General features: G+C 39.7%; 1 protein-coding gene and 1 long non-coding RNA gene across 3 annotated transcripts in view; one reads left to right on the top strand and one right to left on the bottom strand.

Annotated features, from left to right (window-relative positions):
- LOC109550943 (uncharacterized) overlaps positions 1-27,185 on the top strand; it is a 90,915-nt gene that overhangs the window by 27,826 nt on the left and 35,904 nt on the right. For both annotated transcript variants that reach the window (XR_002177640.3, XR_012333272.1), the window contains exon 4: positions 22,693-22,830. This is a non-coding gene — a long non-coding RNA (uncharacterized lncRNA). The remainder of the gene's footprint in view (positions 1-22,692; positions 22,831-27,185) is intronic.
- PATE1 (prostate and testis expressed 1) lies at positions 23,943-26,446 on the bottom strand. The gene is given in 3 exon segments (XM_019941675.3): positions 23,943-24,154; positions 24,934-25,104; positions 26,362-26,446. Coding segments are annotated over 3 exon segments (390 nt in total). The 3' UTR covers positions 23,943-24,020.

Consider the following 27,185-nt stretch of genomic DNA (forward strand, 5'->3'; position numbering starts at 1 on the left):
TTCCACTGATGGGCACTTAGGCTGTTTCCATAACTTGGCTAATGTAAATAATACCTAGATGAACATTGGGTGCATATACCTTTTCAAATTACTGTTTTTGTATTTTTTGGATAAATACCCAGAAGTGGAATAGGTGAATCATATGGTAATGGTAATTCTATTCTTAATTTTTTTGAGGACGATCCATACTGTTTTCCAGTGTGGCTACACTGATTACATTCCTAGCAACATTGTATAAGGGTTCCCTTTTCTCCACATACTCTCCAACACTTGCTATTTCTTGCTTTTTTGATAATAATCATTCTATTTTGATAATAGCACATTCATGGGTGTGAGATGATATCTCATTGTGGGTTTGATTTGCATTTCCCTAATAATTAATGATGTTGAACATCTTTTCATGTGTCTGTTGGCCATCTGTATGTCCTTGGAAAAATATCTGTTCAGTTCCTTTGCCCATTTTTCAATCGAGTTGTTGTTGTTGAGTTCTTTATATTTTGGATGTTAACACTGTGTTGGATATATGATTTGCAAATATCTTTTCCCATTCATTAGGTTGTCTTTTTGTTTTGCTGATGTTTTCCTTTGCTGTGCAGAATATTTAGTAGTCTCATTTGTTTATTTTTGCTTTTGTTTCCCTTGCCTAAGGAGTCATAGCCAGAAAGATTGCTGAGACCAATGTCAAAGAGCATATTGTTTTCTTCTAAAAGTTTTATGGTTTCAGGTCTTACATTCAAGTCTTCAATCCATTTTGGGTTGATTTTTGTGTAGGGTGTAAGATAGTGGTCCAGTTTTTGTTTTGTTTGGGGGGTTGTTTTTTTGTGTGTGTGCATGTGGCTGTCCAATTTTCCCAACACCTTTCTCCATTGTATGCTCTTTGCTCCTTCATTGTAATTAATTGTTCATATATGTCTGGCTTTATTTCTGGGCTCTCAATTCTGCTTCATTGATCGAAGTATCTGTTTTTCTGCCAATACCATGATGTTTTGATTACTGTAGCTTTGTAATATAGTTTGAAATCAGGGAGTGTAATACCTCCAGCTTTGTTCTTTTTTTCTCAGGATTGCTTGTTATTTGGACTCTTGTGGTTCCATATAAATTTTAGAATTTTTTGTTATATTTCTGTGAAAAATGTCCTTGGAATTTTGATAGGGATTTCATTGAATCTGTAGATTGTTTTAGGTTATATGGACATTTTAACAATGTTAATGCTTCCAATCAATGAGTATGAAACACGTTTCCATTTTTTGTGTCTTCTTCAATTTCAACAATGTCTTTAGTTTTCAGTATACAGGTCTTTCACCTCCTTGGTTAAAGTTATTTTGTGGTGTTTTATTCTTTTTCTGTAATTGTAAATGGGATTGTTTTCTTAATTTCTTTTCTGATATCTCATTGTTAGCATATAGAAATGCAAGATTTTTTTGTAGGTTGATTTTGTACCCTGCAACTTCACTGTATTCATTTATTGTTTCTAATAGTTTTTTGGTGGAGTCTTCAGGATTTTCTATACATGAAATCATGTCATCTGCAAATATTGACAATTTTACTTCTTCCTTTCCAATTTGAATGCATTTTGTTTCTTTTTCTTGCCTAATTGCTCTGGCTAGGACTTCCAATACTGTGTTGAATAAGAGTGGTAAGAGTGAAAATTCTTGTCTTGTTCCTGATTCTAGAGAGGTAGTTTTCAGTTTTTCACCATTGAGTATTAGGTTAGCTGTGGGCTTGTCATATATGGCCTTTATTATGTTGAGGTTTGTTCCTTCTATACCCATTTTATTGAGAGGTTTTTTTTTTATCATAAGATTTTTTTGAATCTTGTCAAATGCTTTTTTTGGATCTATTGATATGATCATGTGATTTTTATCCTTGATTTTGTTAATGTAGTGTATCATATTGATTGATTTGCAGATGTTGAACCATCCTTGCATCCCTGGAATAAATCACTTGATCATGGTATATGACCCTTTTAATGTATACAGTAATACATTACAGTATTTGGTTGGCTAATATTTTGTTTTAGGATTTTTGTATCTATGTCCATCAAAGATATTGGCTTATATTTTTCCTTTTTGTGTTGTCCTTCTCTAGTTTTGGTATCAAGGTAATGTTGGTCTCATAAAATTAGGGAGTGTTCCTGCCTCTTCAGTTTTTTGGAAGGGTTTGAGAAGAATACATATTAAATCTTCTTTGAATGTTTATTAAAATTCACCTGTGAAGCAGTCTGGTCCTGGACATTTTTGTTTCTTGGGTGCTATTTTGTTTTTCTATTTCTTCATGATTCAGTCTTGAAAAGCTGTACAATTCTAAGAATTTGTCGATTTCTTCTAGTTTTATCTTTTATTGGCATATAGCTCTTTATAATATTCTCTTATTATTCTTTGTATTTCTGTGGTATCCATTGCTATTTCTCCTCTTTCATTTCTTATTTCATTTATCAGGCCTCCTCTATTTTTTCTTAGTGAGTCTAGCTAAAGTCTTGTCAATTTGTTTATCTTTTCAAAGAACCAGCTATTTGATCAATATTTTCTGTTGTCTTTTTAGTCTCTGTTTCATTTATTTGTGCTCTGATCTTTATTTCCTCCCTTATACTGACTTTGGGCTTTGCTTTCTTCTTTTCTAGTTCCCTTAGGTGTAAGATTAGCTTGTCTATTTGAGATTTTTCTTCTTTCTTTCATAGACCTGTATGGGTATAAACGTCCCTCTAGTACTACATTTGCTACCTCCCATAGATTTTAGGTTTTCATTTTTATTTGCCTTTAGGTATTTTTTTGATTTCTTCTTTGATATCTTCATTGACCCAATAGTTGTTCAAAAACATGTTGTTCAGTCTCCACATATTTGTTATTTTTCTAGCTTTCTTCATGTAATTGATTTCTAGTTTCATATGACTTTGATTGGAAAAGATGCTTGGTATGATTTCAATCTTCTTAAATTTATTAAGACTTGTTTTGTGTTCCAACGTACAGTCTTTCTTTGAGAAAGTTCATGTGCATTTGAGAGGAATGTGTATTCTGCTGCATTTGAATGGTATGTTCTATACAAATCTATCAAATCCATTGGATCAGATGTTTCATTTAAGGCTGCTCTTACCTTATTCACTTTCTGTCTGGATGATCTATCCATCGATTTAAATAGGATGTAAAAGTCCCCTACTATGGTTGTGTTGCTCTTAACTTCTCCCTTTGTATCTGTTAATATTTTCTTTATGTATTTTGGTGCTCCTATGTTAGGTGCATATATATTAATAAATGTTATGTCTTCTTGATGGATTGTTCCCTTTATCATTCTATAATGTCTGTGTTTGCCTCTGGTTATATTTTTTGATTTGAAGTCTATTTTTGTCTTATATGAGTATGGCTACACCCACTTTTTTTTTTTTTTTTTCGACTGCCATTTGCTTGGACTATCATCTTCCATCCCTTCACTTTGAGACTATGTTTTCCTTTAGAGCTGAGATGGGTCTTCTGGAGGTAGCACATAGTTGCGTCTGTTTTTTCATCCATCCAACAGCTCTCTGTATTTTGATTGGTACATTCAATCCATTTACATTTTGGGTGATCATTTGTCTTTTGTTTTCTGGTTGCTGTGTATCTCTATTTTTTCTTTTTCCTCCTGTTTCTCTCTGCTATTTTAGTTTGGTGGTTTTCTATAATGTTTTTCTCAGTTTCATCTTTTTTAAAAAAATATTTTGTGTCTCTGCTCTAGATTTATATTTTGTGTTTACCCTGATGTTTGTAAAAAACATCTCATAAGTAAAATAGTCCTTTTCTGCTGATAGCATCTTCATTTGCCTACATGGGTTTCATTCTTTTCCTCTTCCCCTTTTATGTTTTTGTTGTCTCAAATTATCCCTTTTTATGTTATTCATTACCAAATTGGAGTAGCTATAGTTATGTTTTCTGCTTTTTCCCCCCTTTTAACCTTTATGCTATAATAAAGTGTTTAAAATGTTTTGTGATATAAGAGTTGCAATTTTCTGATTCTGTCTCTCTAGTTATCACCTTCCTCAAAATTTTGTGCACTTTTGCCTTTTTATTTCTGGTAGAAGAGCTCTTTCCAACATTTCTTGTGGGGCAGGTCTAGTAATATTGATGAACTCCCTCAGCTTTTGTTTGTCTGAGAATGCCTTTATTTCTCCTTCATATCTAAAGGATAACTTTGCTGGATAGAGAATTCTTGGCCAACAGTTTTTATCTTTCAGTATTTTGAGAATGTCATTCTACTCCCTCCTGGCCTATAGAATTTCGGCTGAGAAATTTGCTGATGGCCTAATGTGGTGGGGGTGGCAGGGGCTGTCTCTTCGTAGGTTATCATCCTTTTTTTCCTTGGCTGACTTTCAAATTCTTTCTTTGTCTTTGACTTTTGACAGTTTTGTCTTGGAGATGGTCTTTTTGCATTGAAGTAATAAGGTGTTCTCTTAGCTTCACGGACTTGTATATCTGGTTCCTTGCCAGGTTTAGGAAGTTTCAGGTATTATTTCTTTAAATAAACTCTCTCCTCCCTTCTCCCTCTCTTCTCCTTTTGGGGTAGCCATTACCCTAATGTTGCCCTTCCTAAAAGAGTTGGATAGCTCTTGTAGACTTTCCTCATTTTTTTTTTTTTTAGATCTTAATTTTCTTTCCTCTTCTACCTGTATCATTTCTAGATTTCTATCTTCTAGCTTGCTAATTCTGTCTTCCATATGATCTGCTCTATTTCCAATGCTTTCTAATGCATTGTCCATCTTGTTTATTGAGTTCTTCAGCTCCAGAATAATTTCTGCTTGCTTCTTTCTTAGAGTTTCAATCTCTTTGGTAAAGTATTACTTCTGTTCATTAATTTTATTCCTGAGCTCATTGAATTGCCTTGCTTGTAGCTCATTGAATTTCATGACAGCTATTTTGAATTCTCTATCAGTTAGACTGTAATATTCTGTGACTTTAAGTTTGATTTCTGGAAAATTTTCATTTTCTTTTTGTGTATTACTGTGGTTCTTCATGGTGCTTGATAAGTTGTTTCTCTGCCAGTACATTTGAAGAAGCAATCACCTTTCTTCTTTAAATTAAGCTTTTATTTTTTTTAACTTGATTCTAATGATTCAACAGGTTAGAAATTAGAGGCCTCTCTTTTGTTTTGCAATAAGTGGCACTATAGTACAAGTTTTTGGGGTTTCTTGCACCTGAACTGCCTCTGGTTATGTTTGAGAGTCTGCACTCTGTCACGGCTGTAGCCCAGTGCCCGCCTTAATGCTGCTTGTGCCTCTGGAGTTATTGGTGTCTTACTATTGCCAGTGTCACTGGCCTCACCTCCTAGGGCACAGGGACGGCAGGCACTTCCACTGCAGCTTGGATCTCCTGAGTTGCACTCTCCACTGCTGTGGGGGAAGAAGGGAGCTGGGATCAGCATACCTCTGCCATTTTGGGTATTGTTCGGTTGGTGGGAGCCACTGCTGTAGGTGGTGGCCTAGGGACCGGAATTGTGGATGCCTCTGTGGCTGGAGGGATGAGTTCACAGGCTCCTCTGTCCCTGCTGTTCAGTTACCTGTGTCTGTGAGCACCGCCGCAGCTGTGGGGCCAGAGGCATGTGTCTACCTCTCCTGATGCTACCAGGTTCTCTGGGGCTGCAGGCTCAGCCAAAGTGGCCAGGGACCCAGGATTGTAAGCAACACTTGTGCTGTTGCCCTGGTTCTGCCTCCTCTTTGTATTCCATCTTTTAGATATAAATATGTATGGGTTTTCTGGCATCCTGAGTGTGTTGGGATGAGCTGCTCTGTTGAGTTGTGGATGTTTAACTGATCGAAGGGGAGAGACAAAGGATGCATCTCAATTCGCCATGATACTGATGTCAATACCATTATTTTTTAAATAAATATTCTGTAATTTGAAAGCCCACGATTGGCTGCAAAAGTATGAGCTGAAGTTTTGAATCTACTACATTGCTTTGCGAAGACCACCATTGTAGGCAGGGGATTTCTATATTGCTCTCTATGTGTGAAGAGAGATAGCAAGAGGATTAAATAATATTATATCCCCAAATGAATCAGGAGTCAGAGAGGTGACTGTGTTGGTGTTACCATATGTGCAGGGTGATGGGGTAGCAGAATAGGTTGCTCATCTAGATACATAAATTTTCTGAAACACAGTGTAATAGTTTCTATTTCATTTCTTTATCTGATACATTCAAAACCTCCCAGGAAGTCTTTACTCTAAATTCATATAACAAATATTATCTAAATTGTAAGATGCTTGTGATCTAAATGGCCTCTGTGGAAATGGAGAGAGAAGCCAGCTAATCCAGGATGAACATGTTGTTCACAGTAATAGGAGCCTTCACAATTGGCTACCATGTAGAGATAAAGAGATTCTTCTTACCCGGTACTATCTATCTCCCAATCAAGATTGGATGGGAAGAGTGACCTCTTTGAATGAGAAAGCAAAGGCACTGTGAAGAAAAGAGAGTAAGGAAGGGGAGGCAGAGAGATTGCCAGTGACAGCAAAGGTAGGTACATGGGAGAACCTGGGGAGGCAAGCAGTGGAAATCTTGATGGCAGTTTTTGAACAGTATCAGGGGACTTCCTGATTAGAGGGCAGTGCCTTCTCTTCCCTCCTTCTGAGGCAGAAGCTCTCTACTACTCTCTTGCTGAGTTCCTGGCTCCCATCACTAACTGTAGTATGAGTGAGGGAGATTTTGATTCTCCCCTCTACTGGAGGGTAATATATGAGTTCACATGATCTGGAGCCTTCAGAAGATCATTGAGTAATGGACCAAGTTCCTGTTACAGTGTGCTAAAGCTTGGGAAATTTTGCCTGACCTAGGCTTGGCTGGGAAATAGGTTGTCTCCCCAGAATCCTGACACTCCCTGCAGGCTCTCTCCTTCCTTTTAGCCAACTACTTCCTCTTCCCCTCCCAAGCCACCTAGAGAACACTGCCAATTCCCAGAAGTTTGGAACATCTAGAAGGGCTCTGGTGGGTTGCCAACATTCTCCAAGAGTTGGGAACTCTATAAATGAAGAGGAGACACAAAGAGAGCCTCCCTAGCCATTAAATGCAAGCTTTTTGGGCTCTATGCATTCTCTGACTGTTTCGTAGACTGTGACCATCCAGAATTGTAGACTGGGGTCCAGTCTCACCCAGGAACAATTACAGAGCTCAGTGAACATCCTTGATGTTCACTCACCAAGGAAAACCGGACAGTCTGCTCTGAACCTGAGCCTCCATCTTCAAAGGTCATTCTAGAAGAAACTGTTCCTGATCTTGGGAACAGGAACACACAAGCCCAATCTAAGCCTTTGTGGCAGGTAAGGTTTAACAGGCCACTCTTTCAGCCACCACCCCTGCTAGGTTCTTCCTCATCCCAAACCAGAGCTTTAGCTGCAGGCCCTATAGCCCACTGTCCTCTCTGGGCATATGACACTTGCAGAGAGTGGCTCCTGCTGGCTGAGGTTTCTGACATCTCTTCTGGCTAGGAGGTCAAAGCTACTATGGAAAACTAGAAGAAGCACACCTGCTTCACTCTTGGCCTGGGGAAATAGAGATAATGGATCCCACAGTGTCATGTTTGCAAGTGTCAGCCACTTCCAAATGAACTTCTGAAGAAAACTGTATGAAGTTAAAGTCAGTGTTATCATTCTGGTGGGCATTGTACTTGGGTTTTTTTGGGTAAGCAAGAACAGACAGAATGCACAGCTAGGGGGCAGTATAACCTCTACTCCCTCTTCTCCAGCCTGACACGTCAAAGTCCCAGAAGCCTGTAGTAGGAAGGACACATGATGAGCATCCATTGTGACTGCAGTCCTAGAAAATAGGTTGGGAACTGTTGCTTGGGGTGGCTTGCAGGAGCCTCCCATCTGAACTCATCACTCCTAAAGTTGGTGGGCTACTATCAGAGCTCCGGACTGGAAGGCAATAGCTGGGGTGATGGGATGGGGCTTGAGAGAATGGTCTCAAGGCAAAGCCCTGTCTGCCTTAGAGACGGAGATCCTGGTGGCTCATTCTAGGAAGAGTCTCAGGAGATGGGGTCATGGAGAAATCTTTCGGAGAAGTCCTTATGAAACAGTTAGTGGTTATTCCTGGCCTTCCCACAACTGATCCCCTTTTCAGCTACGTCTCCTAAGCCCAACATGTAGTAGGAGCTGAACTGATGAAAAGTGGTGACTCAGAATCCAGATCTGACTCCAAATTCATATTCCTTGTTTCTCTTACCTGTCAGACATGACTCCCGACCTGATAACTGAGAGGACATGGATCAGGATCTCCCTCTGCCTTTACACTGTGGTGAAATTTTAATTCAGTCCTGTTTCGTAGGTGTAAAATCAAGGCATTGGGCTATATTGCTTCTACGCCCAACTCCTCTATTTTACCCTTGAAGCGTACCTTCAAGGCTATCCAAGGCTAGAAAGTTGAGAAGACGGTTAAAGGAGGGTAAGTGGGGCCAGGTCAGGAGGCAGATTTGGGCTGAATATAGAGGAGGAGAGGGTGGGTCAGTGGTTTCTGGGGTGAGATCCAGACATGCAGGGCAACATTCTTGATCAAGGCTGCTAGAGGGAGCAGGCGTCGGAGGCAGGTCTTAGTGTCAGGCGATCTGCTGGCCTGGGAGTGAGGCAGGTTAGAGGTCCTGGGGAAGAGACGTGACTGTTTCCCCACCACACACGTCCTTTCTCCTGCCTGGATGAGGGCTCTAATGGAAACCCATAGTAAAGTAAGTCTCTGTCTCCTCACAGACCGACCAGGGACAAGGTGATTCCACTCTCAGGTCTCCTCCCTGCTGAGCAAGCCCAGAGGCAGCACTTGTTTGAGGTTGGCTGAAATGCTTGAAGAGGATATTGCTAAATGCAGGAAACATTTGGGGAGAATTTTTGTTTTTATTTTATTTTCTCTTGCATCCCATGCCCTTTCACTGTCCTCCTACAGAGGCAAAGTAAACCCAACTTTGGGCTGACTACAGAGGAGCCTAATTTGGCCTCAAAGGCATTACTCTTCCTTCCTTCTGTAGAGATAGGGGATGGGAACGGCTTGTGCCCTGGATAGGACAGGAGCAGGACAGGACAGGACAGCAAGTCCCACAGCACCCCTGGTCTAGGAAAGAGCAGCGGAACAGCCTTGAATGGGAGCCAGGGGTGGGGAGAGCCAGTGCAGGCCCTGGCCCCAGGAGAGGGGGGTGGTGCTGGGAGCCAAGTTCTTGGGGCTCATTTAGAGGTGGGGAGGAAAGAGAGGATTGGAAAGCAAGTCCTCCTTCATCTGGGGCAGGGAGAAGTTCCCCAGGTATCTCAGGTCTGTCTGTGGCCTACAGTAAGGTCCTGGGGTGAGAGGTGTTGAAAGGCCAAGCATCCGGCAAAGCTTCTGGCTGAGTCAAAGGCAGGCTCAGGTATTAGCCTTTTGAAAGGGGTTTACCGGGGGATCAGCTCCTGAATCTCCTGAATCTCTACTTCTGGGCCTCACGTTCTAGGAGGGGTAGTAAGGTAGAGCAATAAGGGTGCAAATTCCACAACAAAAACTCAGAATATCACATATATCATGCCAACTGTGATAGTCTTTAATAACATGAATATGAGATATATGTACAGAAATAATATTATATGGGGATATGGCAAAATATTCACATTGTTATTCTCAGATTCAGGGGCACAAAGAGAATTTTAATTACTTCCTAATAAGTTTGGTATAATTCCAAATTTTCTGTGACTTTTATTCTGAGAATAATGTTGTTCAAAGTTGCCTGGACAAACACAGGGGAAAGACTTGGGTGGCATGAAGTTTGGGGTTGAGGCCCAGATTTTAATTATGATGCAGGAGCATCTTCTCAGGGAGAATAAAAGGCTCTTTGCTTGGAGCGGTAAGCTTAATGCTCTTAGCTCAGACCCCCTGGGACTTCCATCCATATATTGCTGCCTGTGTCTCACAAGTTCCAAATGCAAGACTTACAAAGGTGGTCCCTATGTGAATTACTTCCCTGACAATGGCCTGTAAGTTTTAAATCCCAGTCAGGCTTGTGGGACTCCTAGTTTCAGTGGGACTTTGCCCATGAATAATATTTTCTCTGCTAGCAAGAGAGAGATTCTTTTTTTTATACGGAGACAGTATTTTTTTTACCCCTTCTCCCTGTCTCCCACTGTCATCTGATGATTCAGGGTACATGTCACTCTAGAGCTCCAGCCCTGGGAACCCTTCTCCAGATTGTAGAGAGAAGGAGACAGCACAGTGGAGTGGAAAGATAACTGAATCAGACAGATGTGCGCCTTGTTACCTGGGGAAAGATATTCCAACTCTAAGCGCTCCTGGTCATCAACTGTAAGATGAGGTCAATTATTTCCAACCTACGAAGCTGTTCAGAAAATTCAAAAGGTGAAGTGTATCACATGCCCAAAGAATGTTGGACACCCCGTAGGTCTTAATATTTGTTCCTTCCCCTTTACCATTACCCACGTGTGCGTTTATTAAGCCCTAACAACTATATCAGCTATACCTCTGAGAGTTCCTGTTTTCACCTATGCAGTCACAGAGGCACAGAGAAGTTCAGTAACTGATTTGAGGTCACACAGCAGGGAGGTAGCACACTTGGGCTTCCATCCCAGGTGTTCAGGGAGTATTGTCAGAATGAAGATTACGTGAGGGATCCTACTTGGGTAGAGCGCGTGTCTGGCTCTGGGAATGAGTCCACTCAGGTAAAGAGGCCCCACACTCCCTCCCTCCCCAAGACAGGGGAGTCTGCCATCACCACTGCCTGTCTTCTCTGTCGTGACTACTAACTGCAAGGTGAAGGCCGGGAACTTCATCCTGCAAACTTGGAATTAGAGGCTGTCAGAACAGAGGCACCCTTCCCTTGTGCCTCTCAGGTGAACCATACCGATCGTGCCATCCAGTTTGTCATCAGATATTTTTGATTCTCTGATATGTTCAAGGCACCATTCTAGGTGCTGAGAAGAAAGCAGCGCAACACAGGAAACTCTTGCGTTTGTGGAGCTTTCGTTCTTGTGAGGGGAGAGAGATAAAATAACCATAAATAAGGAAAAGCTATAGAATGACAAACTGGTTTAAGTACTCTGGAGAAAAAATCAAATAGGAAAGGGGCATGGGAAGTGTGGTAAGGGAGTTTTGTGTGCGCATATATATATCTGTATCCATATCTATATTTTATAGTACTGCCACATTCCCTTTCTAGTGAGTAATCCAAGTATTTCTTCCTCTTTCTCCCCATCACCCCCGGTGTACGTCTCTCCACTGTAATCACTTATGATCTTTCTCCGCCTTGAAAAGTTTAACGGATAAAGCTGGAGGGAAGCTGAGGTCAATTTCCTTCCTGGGCTGTCCCATCCATCTCTCAGAGAGAGATGCTATACCAGGCAGTCAGACCGTATCTGGGGAATCGGCTCTGATCCCAGTGACTCACTTTGTGAGGATGTAGTGCCTCTGGAGGTCATGCTGAGGTGAATGTCTGGGAGGGTTGTGGTACCTTAAAGGGCCTGAGATACTCACTCACAGATGCTCAGTGACCCCAGCTTTGTTACAGCTGAGTGGACATCATGTGGATGTGGACTTACACATGTTTTGTGTAGACCAACAAACAGAAATACAACCCTGTGAAGAGGTACTAGGGAGAGAGATTTGACACCAACATTAATTAGTATCTCATGATAGAGCTAACAAAAATGACATGGGACATCTGCCTGGCCTGAGTTCTAAGTAGGTGGAAACGAAGACAGGATGTACTGTCTCTTGGGAACGCTTTAGAGAGGATTCAGGTGATTTGACCTAAAATTTATGATTTTGTGATTCTGGTGGGATGCCTGAGGACAGGTGATGGGGATAAAAAAAGCTGGAGCCTCCCACTGGGACCTTCTCAGGAATGGGCCCCAGGATGTTCCAGTTGCTTCTGCTGGGCATATTCATAGTGCTCTTCATGAATGAGAGTAAGGCCTGGTGAGGGTGGCACTTGGGTGGGCAAATGGGTGGGCAGAGAATGTATGGGGAGGAAGAGAGGGATTTGGTGACTTGATTCTTGGGACTGGTGTGAAGTGGTTCAAGGAGAATTTTTCTTCTTCTCTGTACAGGAGACAGAGTCCTGACATCGAAATATACGGTGTAGTTCATTTTCAGTTCCTGGGTAAATAATGCCACAATGAGAGGGGACAAGTTTTAGTTCTTTACACATCATCTCTCTACACTCCCTGACTACCCACCACTCTCCTCACTCACTGTTCTAGTGTCTTCTTTCAGCCCCCAGCCTTGGGTGGGGGGCGCTCCTTAACTTCTTGAAGGGAGTAATGACCCCCTGACAGAAGCTGGGAGGGGTGTCAGCATCCTTCTTGTGAGTGTGACACCACCCGTGTATAAATGTTTACAGGTGGGGGCAGCCTTCTGGAGCAGAATCCCTCTCCCTAGAACTCTGCATCAAAGTTTTCCTCTCTTTCTTTAGTTTTTCAATTTTGCAATTATTGTAAAGATTTTAATGGAATGCAGTGTCGCACACGTATGAAGCAGTGTTGGAAGTTTAATTTATTGCTGTATAACAGGAGTTGTACCACAGACCACTTTTACTTTAGTGATCGTGTTACAGGTAAGCAGGGGTAGAAAGAGACAAAAAATATTACCAGTGGTGCCCACAGTCCCTGGACTCAAGATGTGGAGGGAGACTGGGACCAGGGGAGGGTGAGGAAAGTGGGATTCTCCATACACAGACCTGGGATGGAGGCTGCATGGGGGGCAGATGTCTTTTGCCTGGTCCTATTTAGAGAGACACAGATGAGATGCAGACACAGCCTTGGGGCTCATTCCTGTGTATAGAAAACTTTGAGGTTCTGGGAAGAAGTCATCGCTTAGAAGATGGTGAGAGTAAGCAAGGTGGTCACATATGCTTTTCTCTTTTGGGAGACATCTCTACTGTTACTCAGCACTATCTTGCAGACCTTGTGAAGAGGGAGTGTTCCAAGTATTTCATGACTTAGTGAGAGAAACATATTGCTGTAATCATGACAACAGGTGTAATGATGGAAGCTGTCTCCCAGAAAAGTCAAAGATATTTGGACTAGAAGGAAAGGAAAGTATATATGATACTGAACAGGTTAGCTACAAATAAAATGATTAACATTTTGAAACCATCTCTCCCAGTAATTTTTGCCCTTCCCTTACCCAATGGGAACATCATCTTATGTTTTCTTTTTGTTAATAATATTTTGTTTCTTTATTTAAAAATGTATCAAGAGTAGTTTGAAAAGTGCTTGCTTTCTTCTCATTATATAACATAATATGGATTGAGCATCTTATCTATGTTTAGCAAATTGTCATACTCCTTTCTAAGTTTAAATCAGCTTCCAAAATTTTATTCTTTGTGCTGTCAAATGTCATGAAACATCTCTGAGAATTCCTTCAATGTGAAGTTTTTCAACAGCATCACTTCCTTAGAGCCACATTCATCCTTTACAACTATTTTCCTCACTTAAAACTTTATATTCACCTTCACTAAGTTCTGCCTCCTGCATATCTAGAACCGTTTCTTGAACGGCAGCAGTGTCAGCACTCCCATGGTCATCTTTATCTTTTAACTCCATTTACATTCTATCCAAATCCTGCAGTTTTTGCACAGGACAGTCTCTTACTACTGTGCAAAACAAGGACTGCCTGTAATTCTTTGAATATGGGTGCAGATTTCACAGTTGCATCCTTATCTGCACTTGTAGCTGTACCAGGTATCTTAACATTAATCAATTCATGTTGACTTCTGAAACGATGAAACCAGCCTTTACTGGCAGTAAACAGATGTTCTTGTAACTACCATTTTCCTTCAGTGTAGCAACTAACTTCAATGCCAAACTGATTGGGATTTGTTTTTGATTGCAGTCCTCAATCCAAAGTAGAAGTAAATGCTCCAGTTCAACCATGAGCGGCTTTCTGTTCCTACTGCAATTTAAACTAAGAGATGTTGAAGCAACTTTATCTTGTTTTTGTATTCATTCAGTCTTTTAAAATATGTTTTGTCTTGTAGCTTCATGTAGGCCTAGGTCTCTTCCTATCTTTGCTTTGCTGTGGCTATTTTCAAATCTTCTAACCACACCTAATTTCATTTCCAGTGTTATCACTTTTCATTTTTTTGTTCTGTCATATTTGTTGACTAATTCCCTCTTTTGATTATCCATTTTTGTAAAATGTCACATGGGTTTATCACTGGGAGACAAGGAGGCGACACAACTACATGCTTTACTATCTGTGTGTAACTAATAGATGTTCAGTGACCAATCACCAAGACTTTGAAAGAAGTGATGTAACTGTTACTGTTCATGATGCACATCTTTTATTTGCATAATGATTTTGGAATAAAGAGCTAGTAGCAAAGTTTATGCAATAGTTCACAGTTAATATTGTTACAACTAAAAGTTCAGCCTCATTGTTGGGGGACAGGTGTTGTTTAACTACACTGTGAAAACTAATATTCGTGCATGTTGAAATGTTGCAAAGGACTACCTGTATCTTATATGAATCTTAGCTATATATTTATATACACATATATATTATTCTAGGGTTTGTAGTATTCCTCCTGATATGCAGGCTTATGATGGTTATTAGTTTCTACCATATTCTATTTCTATAAAGAAGAAAATATTTTAATACACAAATTAATTTTAAAATATTTTCCATTTATGTATGCTGGAATTTCCCCCAAATTGTATCGGGTTAGAATGAATATTATACTTTAACATCTTTCAAAGTAGAAAATATGGTAGATTCTTCCATTCAGGGTTGTTTAATTAGTTTATATGAATAGAGTGGAGATACTAGCAGCAGGTTGCACATGTGAAATGATTCATGGGGGACTTACTGTGATGTGTGGTTAGTGTCTAGAATGGTCTCAAATGTCAAAACTAGAAACTAAGAGGAAGCGTCACATTAATAAAGAGATACAGCGTGAGGAAGGTAACTGGTAGCAGGAAGAGTAGCAGGTACACACTGAGTGATACAGATGGAGACTGACTGTCACACATTTATAGCTAAGCTTGAAGTGAAGATTCCTAAAGCACTGTGGCAAAGCCCCTAGAGTTTCATCATATCCAGAAGACTCCAGGTCTGGTCTTCCTGAGCCTGTCCTGTATGTTTCCCATCTTGGATTTTCATGAGATTCTGACTCCCCTTTGCCCCATGTTACAACACCCCATCACCCCCTAATTTTCAACTCCATTCTTTATATTTTACAGAACAAACAATAAACAACTGGGAAGTAGAGGGAACAGTGAGGGAGGCCAGACCCTGAGCAAGTGCAGTAGTTCTAGACTCAGGTCCAGAATTCTCTTCCAGCCAAAGATCTCTTGGTTGGTGGTGGACCTAAGCTGGCAAAACTGATCAAAGGAGACAAACCAACTGTACGGAACTTTCAATCTGGAGGGTTATTAATATCAGGAAAAACAGAGTTTCTTTTGTATAAATGTGTGTAAAAATCATAGATTTCCAATAGAAATGTTTTCATTATTGAAAAATTGTCAGGAAATCACATCTCAAAACTTTGGATTGCAAATTTTATACAAGTTGCACTTGTATTGGAATCCAGGAACCTGGCTCTGAAACCTCAGTAGGCTCTTCCAATTTGACTTTATGTTTTAATGGACTAGGCTCTAAAACAATTGGTGAATGTTTCAAAACATGCCTTGTGAGTATTCAACACATATATATGGATTTCTTGATTTATGCTGGTAAGGTGCTGCTAATGGTGACAAAGAGAAACTGGAAAAATGAAAAATTATTTTTACTCTTTCAGCCATTTGGATAATATATTTATTTGTAGTTCTATTGCGGATTTGCTGGGGCAGGGAAACCTGCCCATGGGCCCTCAGGCAGAGGTACCAGCCACCAGGAAGGATGTTATGAGCTGCAACTGGGAAGAGGCTGTGAGTCAGGAGGCTGAAGGTGTTTGCTGTGGAGTTCTTGGGTTGATTTTAAAGCTTTGCTTAGGACTGTCTAGGTAGGACTATGGTCTCTCAGTTGGGACAAGTTGGAGGCTAGCAGTATAGTTTATGAATCTCCACAATTTCCATTATAAAAAAGACAGAACAAGTAGGATAGTAAAAAGAAAATGCCATATAAAAAATCAGGGTCTACTAGAATAGCCTAAGCCCTCAAAGATCTCAGAAATATAGAAGTACGCCATTAACATTCCTTCTGCAAAAATCGAGCTACATTCTGTGCAAGAAAGGAGCTGTAGGTAGAAATGAAATTGAGCAGGGTAAAAAGACTAAGGAATAGGCAAAAGTTCAGTTATTGGTAGGAGAGGAAACAAGAGGTAGCAAGTCCTGGAAATTATTATGGAGGTTTCTTTACAAAGATAAAAACCAATTAACTACTTTGCTTTCAGTGCATTCAAGAGCTCAAGCTAGGAAATCTCCCCTGGTCCAGTTCCATCGCCAACATAAGAATGCTTCTGTACTGGAAAAATACCTTTAATTTAAATATGTATGACATAAAAAGACTGCAAATGAACCTCATATAATAATATGTAAGAAAAGTAAGTTGAATACCATATTAGGGAAAACAAAACAATACCGGAAGAACGTGTCTCTAAAATAGAAACTCAATGTGACATTTCAAAGTTAACCAAAAGAAAAGAAATGAGGGAAATAATAGAAATTATGAAAAAGCAGCATAAATCAAAATAAAAATAGGTTCAGAGCCTTCTTTAAATGTCAATGGACTAAACGCTCCAATCTAAAGATATAGAATGGCTGATTGGATGAAAACAAGCCTCAACAAATTTAAGAGGATAAAAATCATACCAAGCATTTTTTCCAACCACAATGGTATGAAACTAGAAATCAGTTACAGAAAGAAAAAGGGGAAAACCACAAACACATGTATACTAAACAACATCCAACTAAAAAAACCAATGGGTCAATGATGAAATCAAAGAGGAAATCAGAAAATACCCTGAGACAAATGAAAATGGAAACACAATTTTCCAAGATCCATGGGATACAAAAAAAAAAAAAAGAACAACTCTTTTAGAGGGAAATTTATAGTGATACAGGCCATCCCAAATAAACAAGAAAAAACGAAAATAAGCAACCTAAACTACCACCTAAAAGAAAAAGAAGAATAAACAAAGCCCAAATTGAGCAGAAGGAAATAATAAGATCAGAGAGGAAATGAATAAAATAGAGACCAAAAAGAAAAACCAATAGGAACCCCCCCCCCAAAAAAGAAACAATAGAAAAAAAAATCAATGAAACCAAGTGCTGGTTTTTTGAAAAGATAAAAAGAATTGGCAAACCTTTATCCAGGCTCACCAAGAATAAAAGAGAGAGAGCTCAAATGAACAAAATAAGAAATTAAAGAGGTGAAATAATAATCAATACCATAGAGATACAAAAAATCATAAGAGAATACTATGAACAGTTATATGCCAACAAATTGGCCAACCTAGAAAAAAATGGACAAATTTCTAGAAACATACAAGCTGCCATTACTGAATCAAGAAGAAGCAGGCAATTTGAAGAGGCAGATCACAAGAAGTGAAATTGAATTTATAATAATAATGATTAAAAACCTCCCAGGAAATAAAAGTTCAGGACCAGGGGAAGTCTACCAAACATATAAAGACATACTTATCCTTCTCAAACTATTCCCAAAAAAAAAAAAAAATGAAGAGGAGGGAACACTGCCAAATTCACTTTATGATACCACCAACATCCTGATAGCAAAACCAGGCAAAGACACTACGAAAAGGAAAATGTCAGGCCAATATATTTGGGGAATATAGATGCAAAAATTCTCAACAAAATATTAGCAAACCTAATCCAACAATATATAAAAAGGATCATACACTGTGACCAAGTTGGATTTATTCCAGGGTCACAAGGATGATTCAGCTTTCACAAATCAATCAATGTGATACACCACATTAACGAAAAGATGGATAAAAATCACACAATATCTCAATAGATGCAGAAAAAGATTTGACAAAATTCAGCATCCATACATGATAAAAACTCTCATCAAAGTTGGTATAGAGAGACCATATCTCAACATAATAAAGGCCATTTATGACAAACCCACAGCCAACATCACATTCAAGTGAAATCTGGGACTTCCCACTAAATTCAGGAACAAGACAAGGTTGCCCACTCTCGCCACTTCCATTTAACAGAGTATTAGAAGTCCTAGCCTGAGCAATCAGACAAAAAAAAGAAAAATACCCAAATTGGAAGGGAAGTGTTAAAAATGTCATTATTTGCAGATGACATGATAACTTCATATAGAGAGCCCTAAAGTCTCCACCCAAAAATAGTACTAATAAATGAATAGAACTAATAAATGAATTCAGCAAAGCTGCAGGATACAAGATTAATAAACAGAAATCTGTTTCATTTCTATACACTAACAATGAAGCATCAGAAAGAGAAAGTAAAAAGACAATTCCATTTAAAATCGCACCAAAAATAATAAAATACCCAGGAATAAACTTAACCAAGGAGGTAAAAGACATATACCCTGAAAACTACAAATCATTCATGAAGGAAATTGAAGATCATACAAATAAATGCAAAGATATCCCATGCTCTTGGATTAGAAGAATCAATATTATTAAAATGACCATACTGCCCAAAGCAATCTACAGATTTAATGCAATCCCTATCAAAATACCCAGGACATTTTTTACAGAACTAGAACAAATAATCAAAAATTTATATAGAACAACAAGAGACCTTGAATTGCCAATGTGATTGTGAATAAAAAGAATAAAGTTGGAGGTATAATCCTCCCAGACTTCAGACTATACTACAAAGCTATAATATTCAAAACAATTGATATTGGCACAGAAACAGACACATAGATAAATGGAACAGAATAGAGAGCCCAGAAATAAACTTAGGCCCCTATGGTCAATTATCTACAACAAAGGAGGCAAGAATATACAATGGAGAAAAGACAGTCTCTTCAACAATGGTGCTGGGAAAACCGGACAGCCACATGTAAAACAATGAGATTAGAACATTCTCTCATGCCATATACAAAAATAAAATGGTTTAAAGACCTAAATGTAGGACATGAAACCATAAAGCTCCTAGAAGAGAACATAGGCAGAACACTTCTTAGTAGAAATTGTAGCAATAATTTTGGAACAGTCTCCTAAAGCAAGAAATAAAAGCAAAAATAAACAAATGGGACCAATTTAACCTAAAAGCTTTTTCATGGCAAAGTAAACCACTGACAAAGCGAAAAGACAATCTATGGATTGGGGGAAAATATTTGCAAAAGATGTGACTGACAATGGGTTAGTGTTCAACATATACAAACAGCTCGTACAACTCAATATCAAAAAACAATGGGATTAGAAAATGGGCAGAAGACCTAAATAGTCATTTTTCCAAAGAAGACATACAAATGGCCAACAGACACATGAAAAGATTCTCAACATTATTAATCTTCAGAGAATGCAAATTAAAACCACAATGAGTTATCACCCCACACATGTCAGAATGGCTATTGTCAAAAAGAACACAAATAACAAATGCTGGTGAGGTTGTAGAGAAAAGGGGACCTGCTGCTTCTGGGAGTGTAAATCGGTGCAGCCACTGTGGAAAATATTATGGAGGTGTCTCAAAAAACTAAAAATAGAACTACCATATGACCCAGCAATTCCGCTCCTGTGTATATATCTGGAAAAAACAAAAACACTAATTTGTAAAGATACACACACCCCAGTATTCATAGCAATATTATTTACAGTAGTCAAGATATGGAAGCAACCTAAGGGTCCATCAGCAGATGAATGGGTAAAGAAGGTTACTTAGCCATAAAAAAGAATGAAATTTTGCCATTTGCAGTAACATGGATGGACTTGGAGGGTATTATGCTAAGTGAATTAAGTCAGACAGAGAAAGGCAAATACTGTATGATATCACTTTTATGAAGAATCTAAAAACTACAGCAAACTGGTAAATATAACAAAAATGATGCAGACTCACAGATATAGAGGACAATCTAGTGGTTACCAGTGGGAGGGGGGAAGGTTGGAAGGGCAATATAAGGGTAGGGGATTAAGATGTACAAACTATTATGTATAAAATATGCTACAAGGATATATTGTACAACACGGGGACTATAGCCAATACTTTATAATACGTATAAATGGAGTATAACCTTTAAAAATTGTGAACCACTATATTGTACACCTGTAACATATAATACTGTACATCAACTATATCTCAATTTTTATAAAGATATGAGGCAAAAGAAAAAGATAAATTGGAATATGTCAAAATTAAAAATTCTGTGCATCAAAGGACAGAATCAACAAAGTGAAAAGGCAACTCATGGAATGGCAAATTGTATACCTGATAAGAGATCATATTCAGAATGTATTAAAAAAAAACTCCTATAACACAGCAACAAAAAAGACAGCCAGCTGATTAAATTGTGGACAAAAGGACATGAATTCCTCCAAAGAAGATACACAAATGGCCAATAAGCACATGGAAAGGTGCTCAACATCACTAATCATTAGGGAAACACAAATAAAAGCCACAATGAGGGCTTCCCTAGTGGCACAGTTGTTAAGAATCCACCTGCCAATGCAGGGGACATGGGTTTGAGCCCTGCTCTGGGAAGATCCCACATTCCGCAGAGCAACTAAGCCCGCGATTAAGCTAAGCCCACAACTACTGAGCCTGAGTGCCACAACTATTGAAGCCCGCACGCCTAGAGCCTGTGCTCTGCAACAAGAGAAGCCACCGCAATGAGAAGTCTGCGCACCGCAACAAGGAGTAGCCCCCGCTCGCTACAACTAGAGAAAAGCCCGCATGCAGCAACGAAGACCCAACGCAGCCAAAAATAAAAATAAATAAATAAATTTATATAAAAAAAAACCCACAATGAAATAACCCTTCACACCCATTAGGATGGCTACTAACAGAAAAACAGAAAATGACAAGTGTAGGTAAGAATGTGGAGAAATTGGAGCTCTAGTACACTCTGAGTGGGAGTGTGAAATTACGTAGCCACTGTGGAAAACAGTATGGCAGTTCCTCAAAAATTTAAACATAGAATTACTATATGATCTAACAATTTCACTTCTGGATATATACCCTAAAGAATTGAAAGCAGGGACTTGAACAGATACTTGTACACCTGTGTTCATTGTAGTATTATTTGCAATAGCTAAAAGGTGGAAGTAACCTAAATGTCCATCAATGGACGATGAATGGATAAACAAAATGTGGTATATACCTACAATAGAATATTATCTGGCATTAAAAAAGGAGGGATGGGCTTCCCTGGTGGCGCAGTGGTTGAGAGTCCTCCTGCTGATGCAGGGAACCTGGGTTCGTGCCCCGGATCCTGTGCTCCGCAACGGGAGAGGCCACAACAGTGAGAGGCCCATGTACCTCAAAAAAAAAAAAAAAAAAAAAAAGGAGGGAAATTCTGGCACATTCTACAGCATAGGTGAACTTTGAGGACATTATGCTAGTGAGATAAGTCAGTCACAAAAGGACAAACACTGGATGATTGCACTTCTGTGAGGTGTCCAATATAGTCAAACTCAGAAACAGAAAGTAGAATGTGCTGCCAGGGGATGGGGAGTATTGTTTGATGGATACAAGAGTTTCGGTTTTGTAGGATGAAAAAGATGGATGTAGGATCCATGTGGAGATGGATGGTGGTGATGGTTGTATAGCAACATGAAAGTACTTAATGCCACTGAACTGTATATTTAAAAATGATTAAAATGGTAAATTTTGTTTTATGTATGTTTTACCACAATAAACAACAACACAGTGACAATAGTAGCACAAGAAGCAGAAGTGAGTAAATGGAATCAAATTCTTAGTGTTCTTGGGTTGCTAATAAGGTGGTAAATGTACTAATTTAAGGTAGACTGTAAAGAGTTAAGTATGCATAACTATTAAAAGAATTATTAAAGAATGTATAATTAAAAAAGGTAATAGAGAAGATAAAATGACCAATACTAGGTTAATCTTAAAGGGTCCAAGAAAGATAAGAATGAGAAAATATTCTGTAGTTGCATAAAATTCAAAATATTTTTTGTCATAAAGCAGGTTCTGATAAATAAATACATTGAGAACATCCACAAAGTATCATTCTTATTCTTTTATCCATGGGGAGAAAGTTATAAAAAATTTTTTTTATTATGTTTTTTCCCTTACCAAAAGATTCTTTTAAGAACCTTGACTTCAAAGATTTTTGCACTCGTCCATGAAACCGGCTATCTTAATTAACAATCTGCTATGCCAGAAATAAAACTTAGACATGACTTTTTCTGAATTTATACATTGTTCTAAGTTTCTTTGTTAAGACTTTGGCATTTATTCTTTCTCCCTTTATGCTTTTCATGCTCTTTCTTACTGGAAGTGCTTAAAGATCTGTCATCTTTCATAGTCTTTAACTTATGTTTTACTATATATAACTTATGTTTTACTATATTTAGCTTATGTTTTTCCTTATTTCTTAGGTCTGTACTCTGTAAGCCTTTCTATTCTATGGTCATCTTTTCTACATCTTCTTTCTTACTGTATTCTGGGAGAGTTCCTCATTCTGGTCTTCCAAGTGCCTAATTCTTTGCGCATCTTTTTCAAGAAATACGTATAATATTTCATCTATTGTGGGCTTTTTTTATTTGTTATATTTTATACCAAATATTCCCACCTGTTTATTTTTTATTATTTTGTTTCAACTTGCATGTTTAATTATCTCTTTATATTTTCATTCTTGCTTTAGACACCATGAGGACAACGGTCATGGCTACGTTATCCTAAGGTCCAGCAGTGCCTTAAATACAGGACTTTTAAAATAAATATTTGTTGGTGAAATTAAAGAAGGGTTTGGAGATGAGAGATAGAAGAAAACACAATATAGGTATGGAAGAAATGTAACTTTCTTTATGATATTTTTATAATATTAATTAATCACCCTTTTCAGGCCTCATCCTACCAGTTTGTTAGGAATCAGTAATCAATCCTTATGAGCATACATTTTCCAACCCCTATTTTTTCCCAGGAAGGGAAAAAGAGGAAAGGAAGGGAAGGAGCAGGGAAAAGAATTGACCTATCCTCTTTCTTTTCTGAAGCAACTTGGGTATTCAGTGAAAGCACTAGGTTCTGTAACAACCTGCAGGATGTATGTGCTAGAACTGTACAAGCGGAAGACCCGAGCGTGTGTGAGGCGGAGGTGGAGGGTGAGGAAAGGCATCTGGTCATGGGGACAGCTCTCCACAGAGGTTGCTGCTGAGATGTCTAGTGGACAGACCCACATGGCTTCTTCAGACCCCACAGATCTCAGCTTCCTCCATGCCATGCTGCAGGCATGGGAATATTTATGTGACTACTTCTGGTCTCATCTCCTTGGAAGCATACTACAGCTCTTCCCTGTCTAGGGGTTGATGCCTTCCTATGAGTTTGCCAGGGAAGCAGAGTGCAAATACTATCTCTAGAATTCCAGGCATGCCTTCTCCTTTTCTTCTCCAACCCCTAACTCCATAGAGAGTCTCATTCTACAAGGCAGAAAATCTTTTTCTCTTCATGGCTCTGGTACAAATTTCTTTCTATATTCTGCCCTGCTCCTGTCTCGGGGAATAGCATTCATGAACAAAATTTATGAAGACTTAAGTCATCTCTTTTCACGTTGCCCCCTCCCTCCCCATGAGGTCAGAGTTATACGCTTTAATTGGAGTGAGATAAGAAGAACAATACCAAGAGAAAAAAATGAAAATATTCTGTCACAGAAGGAAGGGAAGGAGCAGGGAAAAGAACTGACCTATCTTCTTCCTTTTCTGAAGCAACTTGGGTATTCAGTGAAAACACTAGGTTCTGTAACAACCTGCAGGTTGTGTTGATCTTGTATTCAAGGTGTTCCCTACCCCTCACCCTGCCAGGGGCCAAGGCAGAGAATCTATTGATAGAAAAAGAGAGGGCTTTTTCTTACACATGCAGAAGGCAGAGCCATATGTTTGCAATCTGAAATGTGCTCTTTTAGAAAATCATTGTGAAGAGGTGGCACCAACAATGTCACCCACCCAGAGACTGGAGCCAAAAAAGGACCAGTCATTTCTAGAGGTCTTCATTGCACAAGTCACAGCTCCTGCAGCACCTGAAGTTCACCAGATAGACACTCCATTTTATATTGTTCACATTAGCACAGTTCTTTAGGCAGCCCCTAAAGGTTAACCAGGGTGTACCATCATCTGCAGAAGGAGGAGAAACAGATCAGCAAAGAGGTTTCTGGAAAAACAAACAACAAAAAAACACCTTCTTTCCAGCCTGCACCAGCATACAAAAACAACCTTGTGTAGTTCAAGGCTCGGTTATTCAAATGTGAAGAATCGGAAGATGTTGGAATTTGGGGGTTTCCCAAAAGAAAAGCAATAGCAGAGTAGTTAAAAAAAAAAATTCCTGGATATGGGGATGTAATGACAGCAGCAATTCAAGGATTGCGCAAGCTGGATGTTTCCACTGGGAATGTTAACACTGGCTTAAGTAAGGGTTAGAAATACTAAGGAATCACTCAGCACAAAGGCTAGGAAAACTGAGAAATCATGATGTTTAGTCTTACCCATGAAGAGCCATTTAGTCAATATTTATTGCTAACGCTGGCTCCTCTATTTTCACCGTTTAAAACCACCCACAAGGAGGTCCAGGCAGGGACAAAGACAGAAAACTGCCCTCCTCACTCCAACATCCAGCTGTTCTCCACTGGCCGTATTGTGCCTCTCCTTTCCCCTCAGTTAAGACTCCTCTGTTTTCTTCAGGCTTCTCAAAATATTGATTCCATAGCTACAGACCCCCACCCCTTAGAGCCTACCTCTATCTATTTTTCATTATGGCATGCGATGGGGTAGAGATAGTCAGTCATCCCAGAGTTGAGACTGCCTGAGCTAAAGTAAGGTCCCACCTTTTCACTATGACTAATGTATCCCTGTCTGCTTCCTCTGCCCCTTCCTCCTTCCCCAAACCCACAACTTACTTCTGAAAATCCTCCCAGTTGTGCAAGCCTCTTCCATTGTTGCAGTACATATTCCTTTGCCTCTGGAACACTTCTCTCCTGGAAACTGGAGGTGGCCCATCCTACACTGAATAATTTCTATAATTTGGGCCAGAGAGTAGGGAAGTCGAAGTGAGAGAGGGTCTCACACTGCTATGAAAGGACCCACCTCCCCTTTCAAATTTGAAGTCTGCTGGGAGCCCCGAGGGCTTTGTCAGAGACTCATTAAACATGGGCATCTACCTCTATTAAAATAGGCTGAGTCAAAAGAGGGGCTAAAGTTTATGGTCTCAGAAGTGTTAGCCTGTAAAACAGGTGGAGGGTTAAGGAAAAGGGGAACAAAATCAAAACTGAGATAATCAGGTCAGGTCCTCTTCATACTCACCAGGAATACGGTATTCACCAACAAATAGTTCATGGACTGTGCTGGCAAAGAGAAATAAAACATATCTGCAATTTTCTCTAAGATTTACCCTTGCCTAGGGTCACTGTAAGCCTTGTAACACATGAGGCCCATCTTGCTCTCTTAACCTGGAGCCACTCTAGGCTCTTATGTCCCTCCAAAGCCTAGTCCCCTGTCTCGTGGCATATCTGCACCTCTCCCTCTTTTCAATTCTCTTCACCTCTAGAGGGCCTCTCAGCCTCCCCTGCCCATCTCTTAGGATACAGCACAGACTCAAAGGAAAAAGATAAATGCACATTTTTTGTGTGTGTGCCTCATTCCCTTCTTTTTAATTGACCTATGTGACTTTCTTACCTACATGCGCCTGGAAGCTGACAAGGGGGAAAGCATCTGAAATCCATGAAATTGCTACACTTTGGATTTAGCCAGCTAGTGCCTTAAAAATCAACATTCCACTTCCCCCTTTCCCTTTTTCTTGCTTTTTAATACACTCATCCTTAGCCCTGTCAACTGCTGCTCATGTTTTTTCATCAAACTTAAAATCAGCTCCCATCCTAGCCCGATCCTGCTGGAAGAAGTTGTTGAATGTTGAAATTCAAGGTCTATCTCTGGATTCCTTTCAACCCTCAGTGCTCAGCCTGCCCCTTTCATCTCCTCCCTCCCCCCAAATTCCCCATCCCACACCACTGATCCATTTCTACTCACTTCCATGTTCTTTGTCTGCGAATGACCCGTACAGTACTGTTGGAAAAAAAAAAAAAAGATACACTCTCTGAAGACCTCATTTTAAAAACCTCACCTCACAACTTCTGTGAAAATCTTTTCAATTCCTTTATAATCTACCTGTTTCCTTCTGCAAGAGCAGACTAAGACTTTGGTGAAGGTCCCAGGGACATGATGCGTTGTGGACAAAAGTCATGGCATCAGAATGACAGCTTCTGTTACCATATGGCTCTCATAAGAGAACTTCTGTCATGTGAACCCCGACCCATTCCAGGATCCTGGACACGTCTCTCCAACTGTCAACCGTAGGGACTCACCTCTAAAGCAGCAGAGGAGGATGGGGAGTCCTAGCAGGAGGGAGTTGTCCATTTTGGAGGGAGAAAACAGCAGGTTAGAGCAGGAAGCTGCAAGGTGCCTGTTTATATATCTACCAGGTTGGGCTTCCCCAGGAAGGGCTAGGGGTGGGGACATTGCGGAAGTCCTTCAAAGGCATTTCCTGCTCCTAGGGAAACCAGGGACTCTAAATTTTTTTCTTTTTGGCAAATTGTGGGGAAGAGGGACTGCCTGGGTAAGTCCTGGACCCAATTTATTTCAGTCCTAGCATTCAGGATTTTTGATGCCATGTTCTGTGGTCTTTTCATTATACCACACTGTGGGAGAATACAAGGATAAATCCAGGCTAGGTGGGTTGGATTCAGAGCCATTTACACTGAGATGCTCATTCAAGCTGAGAGAATATATGAGTGTAAATAATTGGAATGCAGGAAGTCCAAAAGAGGGCTAAGCACAGAGCCTTTAAAACTCAGTACTATAGGGAATGGAGAAGAGAGGTGGAGAGGTTAGATTCAGATGCATTGACAGAGGATACTCATGAAGGAAATAGTTTCCCACTGTCAATCATCCTGGAACAAATTAAACCCTGGGGTAGCAAATGAGAGCTGAGGAGGAAACTGCTTCCCGTACTTGGAGTTCCCGGTGGTTGAGACTTAGACTTTTACTAAAAGAGAGGTTTGAGATTACTTCACCTGGAGGGAGGTAAGCTGGTCCTTTCCACTTGATGTTGAGCCAGGAATTGTGTGTGTGTGGGGGGGTGTTACCTCAACTCTGA

Source organism: Tursiops truncatus, chromosome 8 (assembly GCF_011762595.2).
Source record: "Tursiops truncatus isolate mTurTru1 chromosome 8, mTurTru1.mat.Y, whole genome shotgun sequence".
NCBI classification, from domain to species: domain Eukaryota; kingdom Metazoa; phylum Chordata; class Mammalia; order Artiodactyla; family Delphinidae; genus Tursiops; species Tursiops truncatus.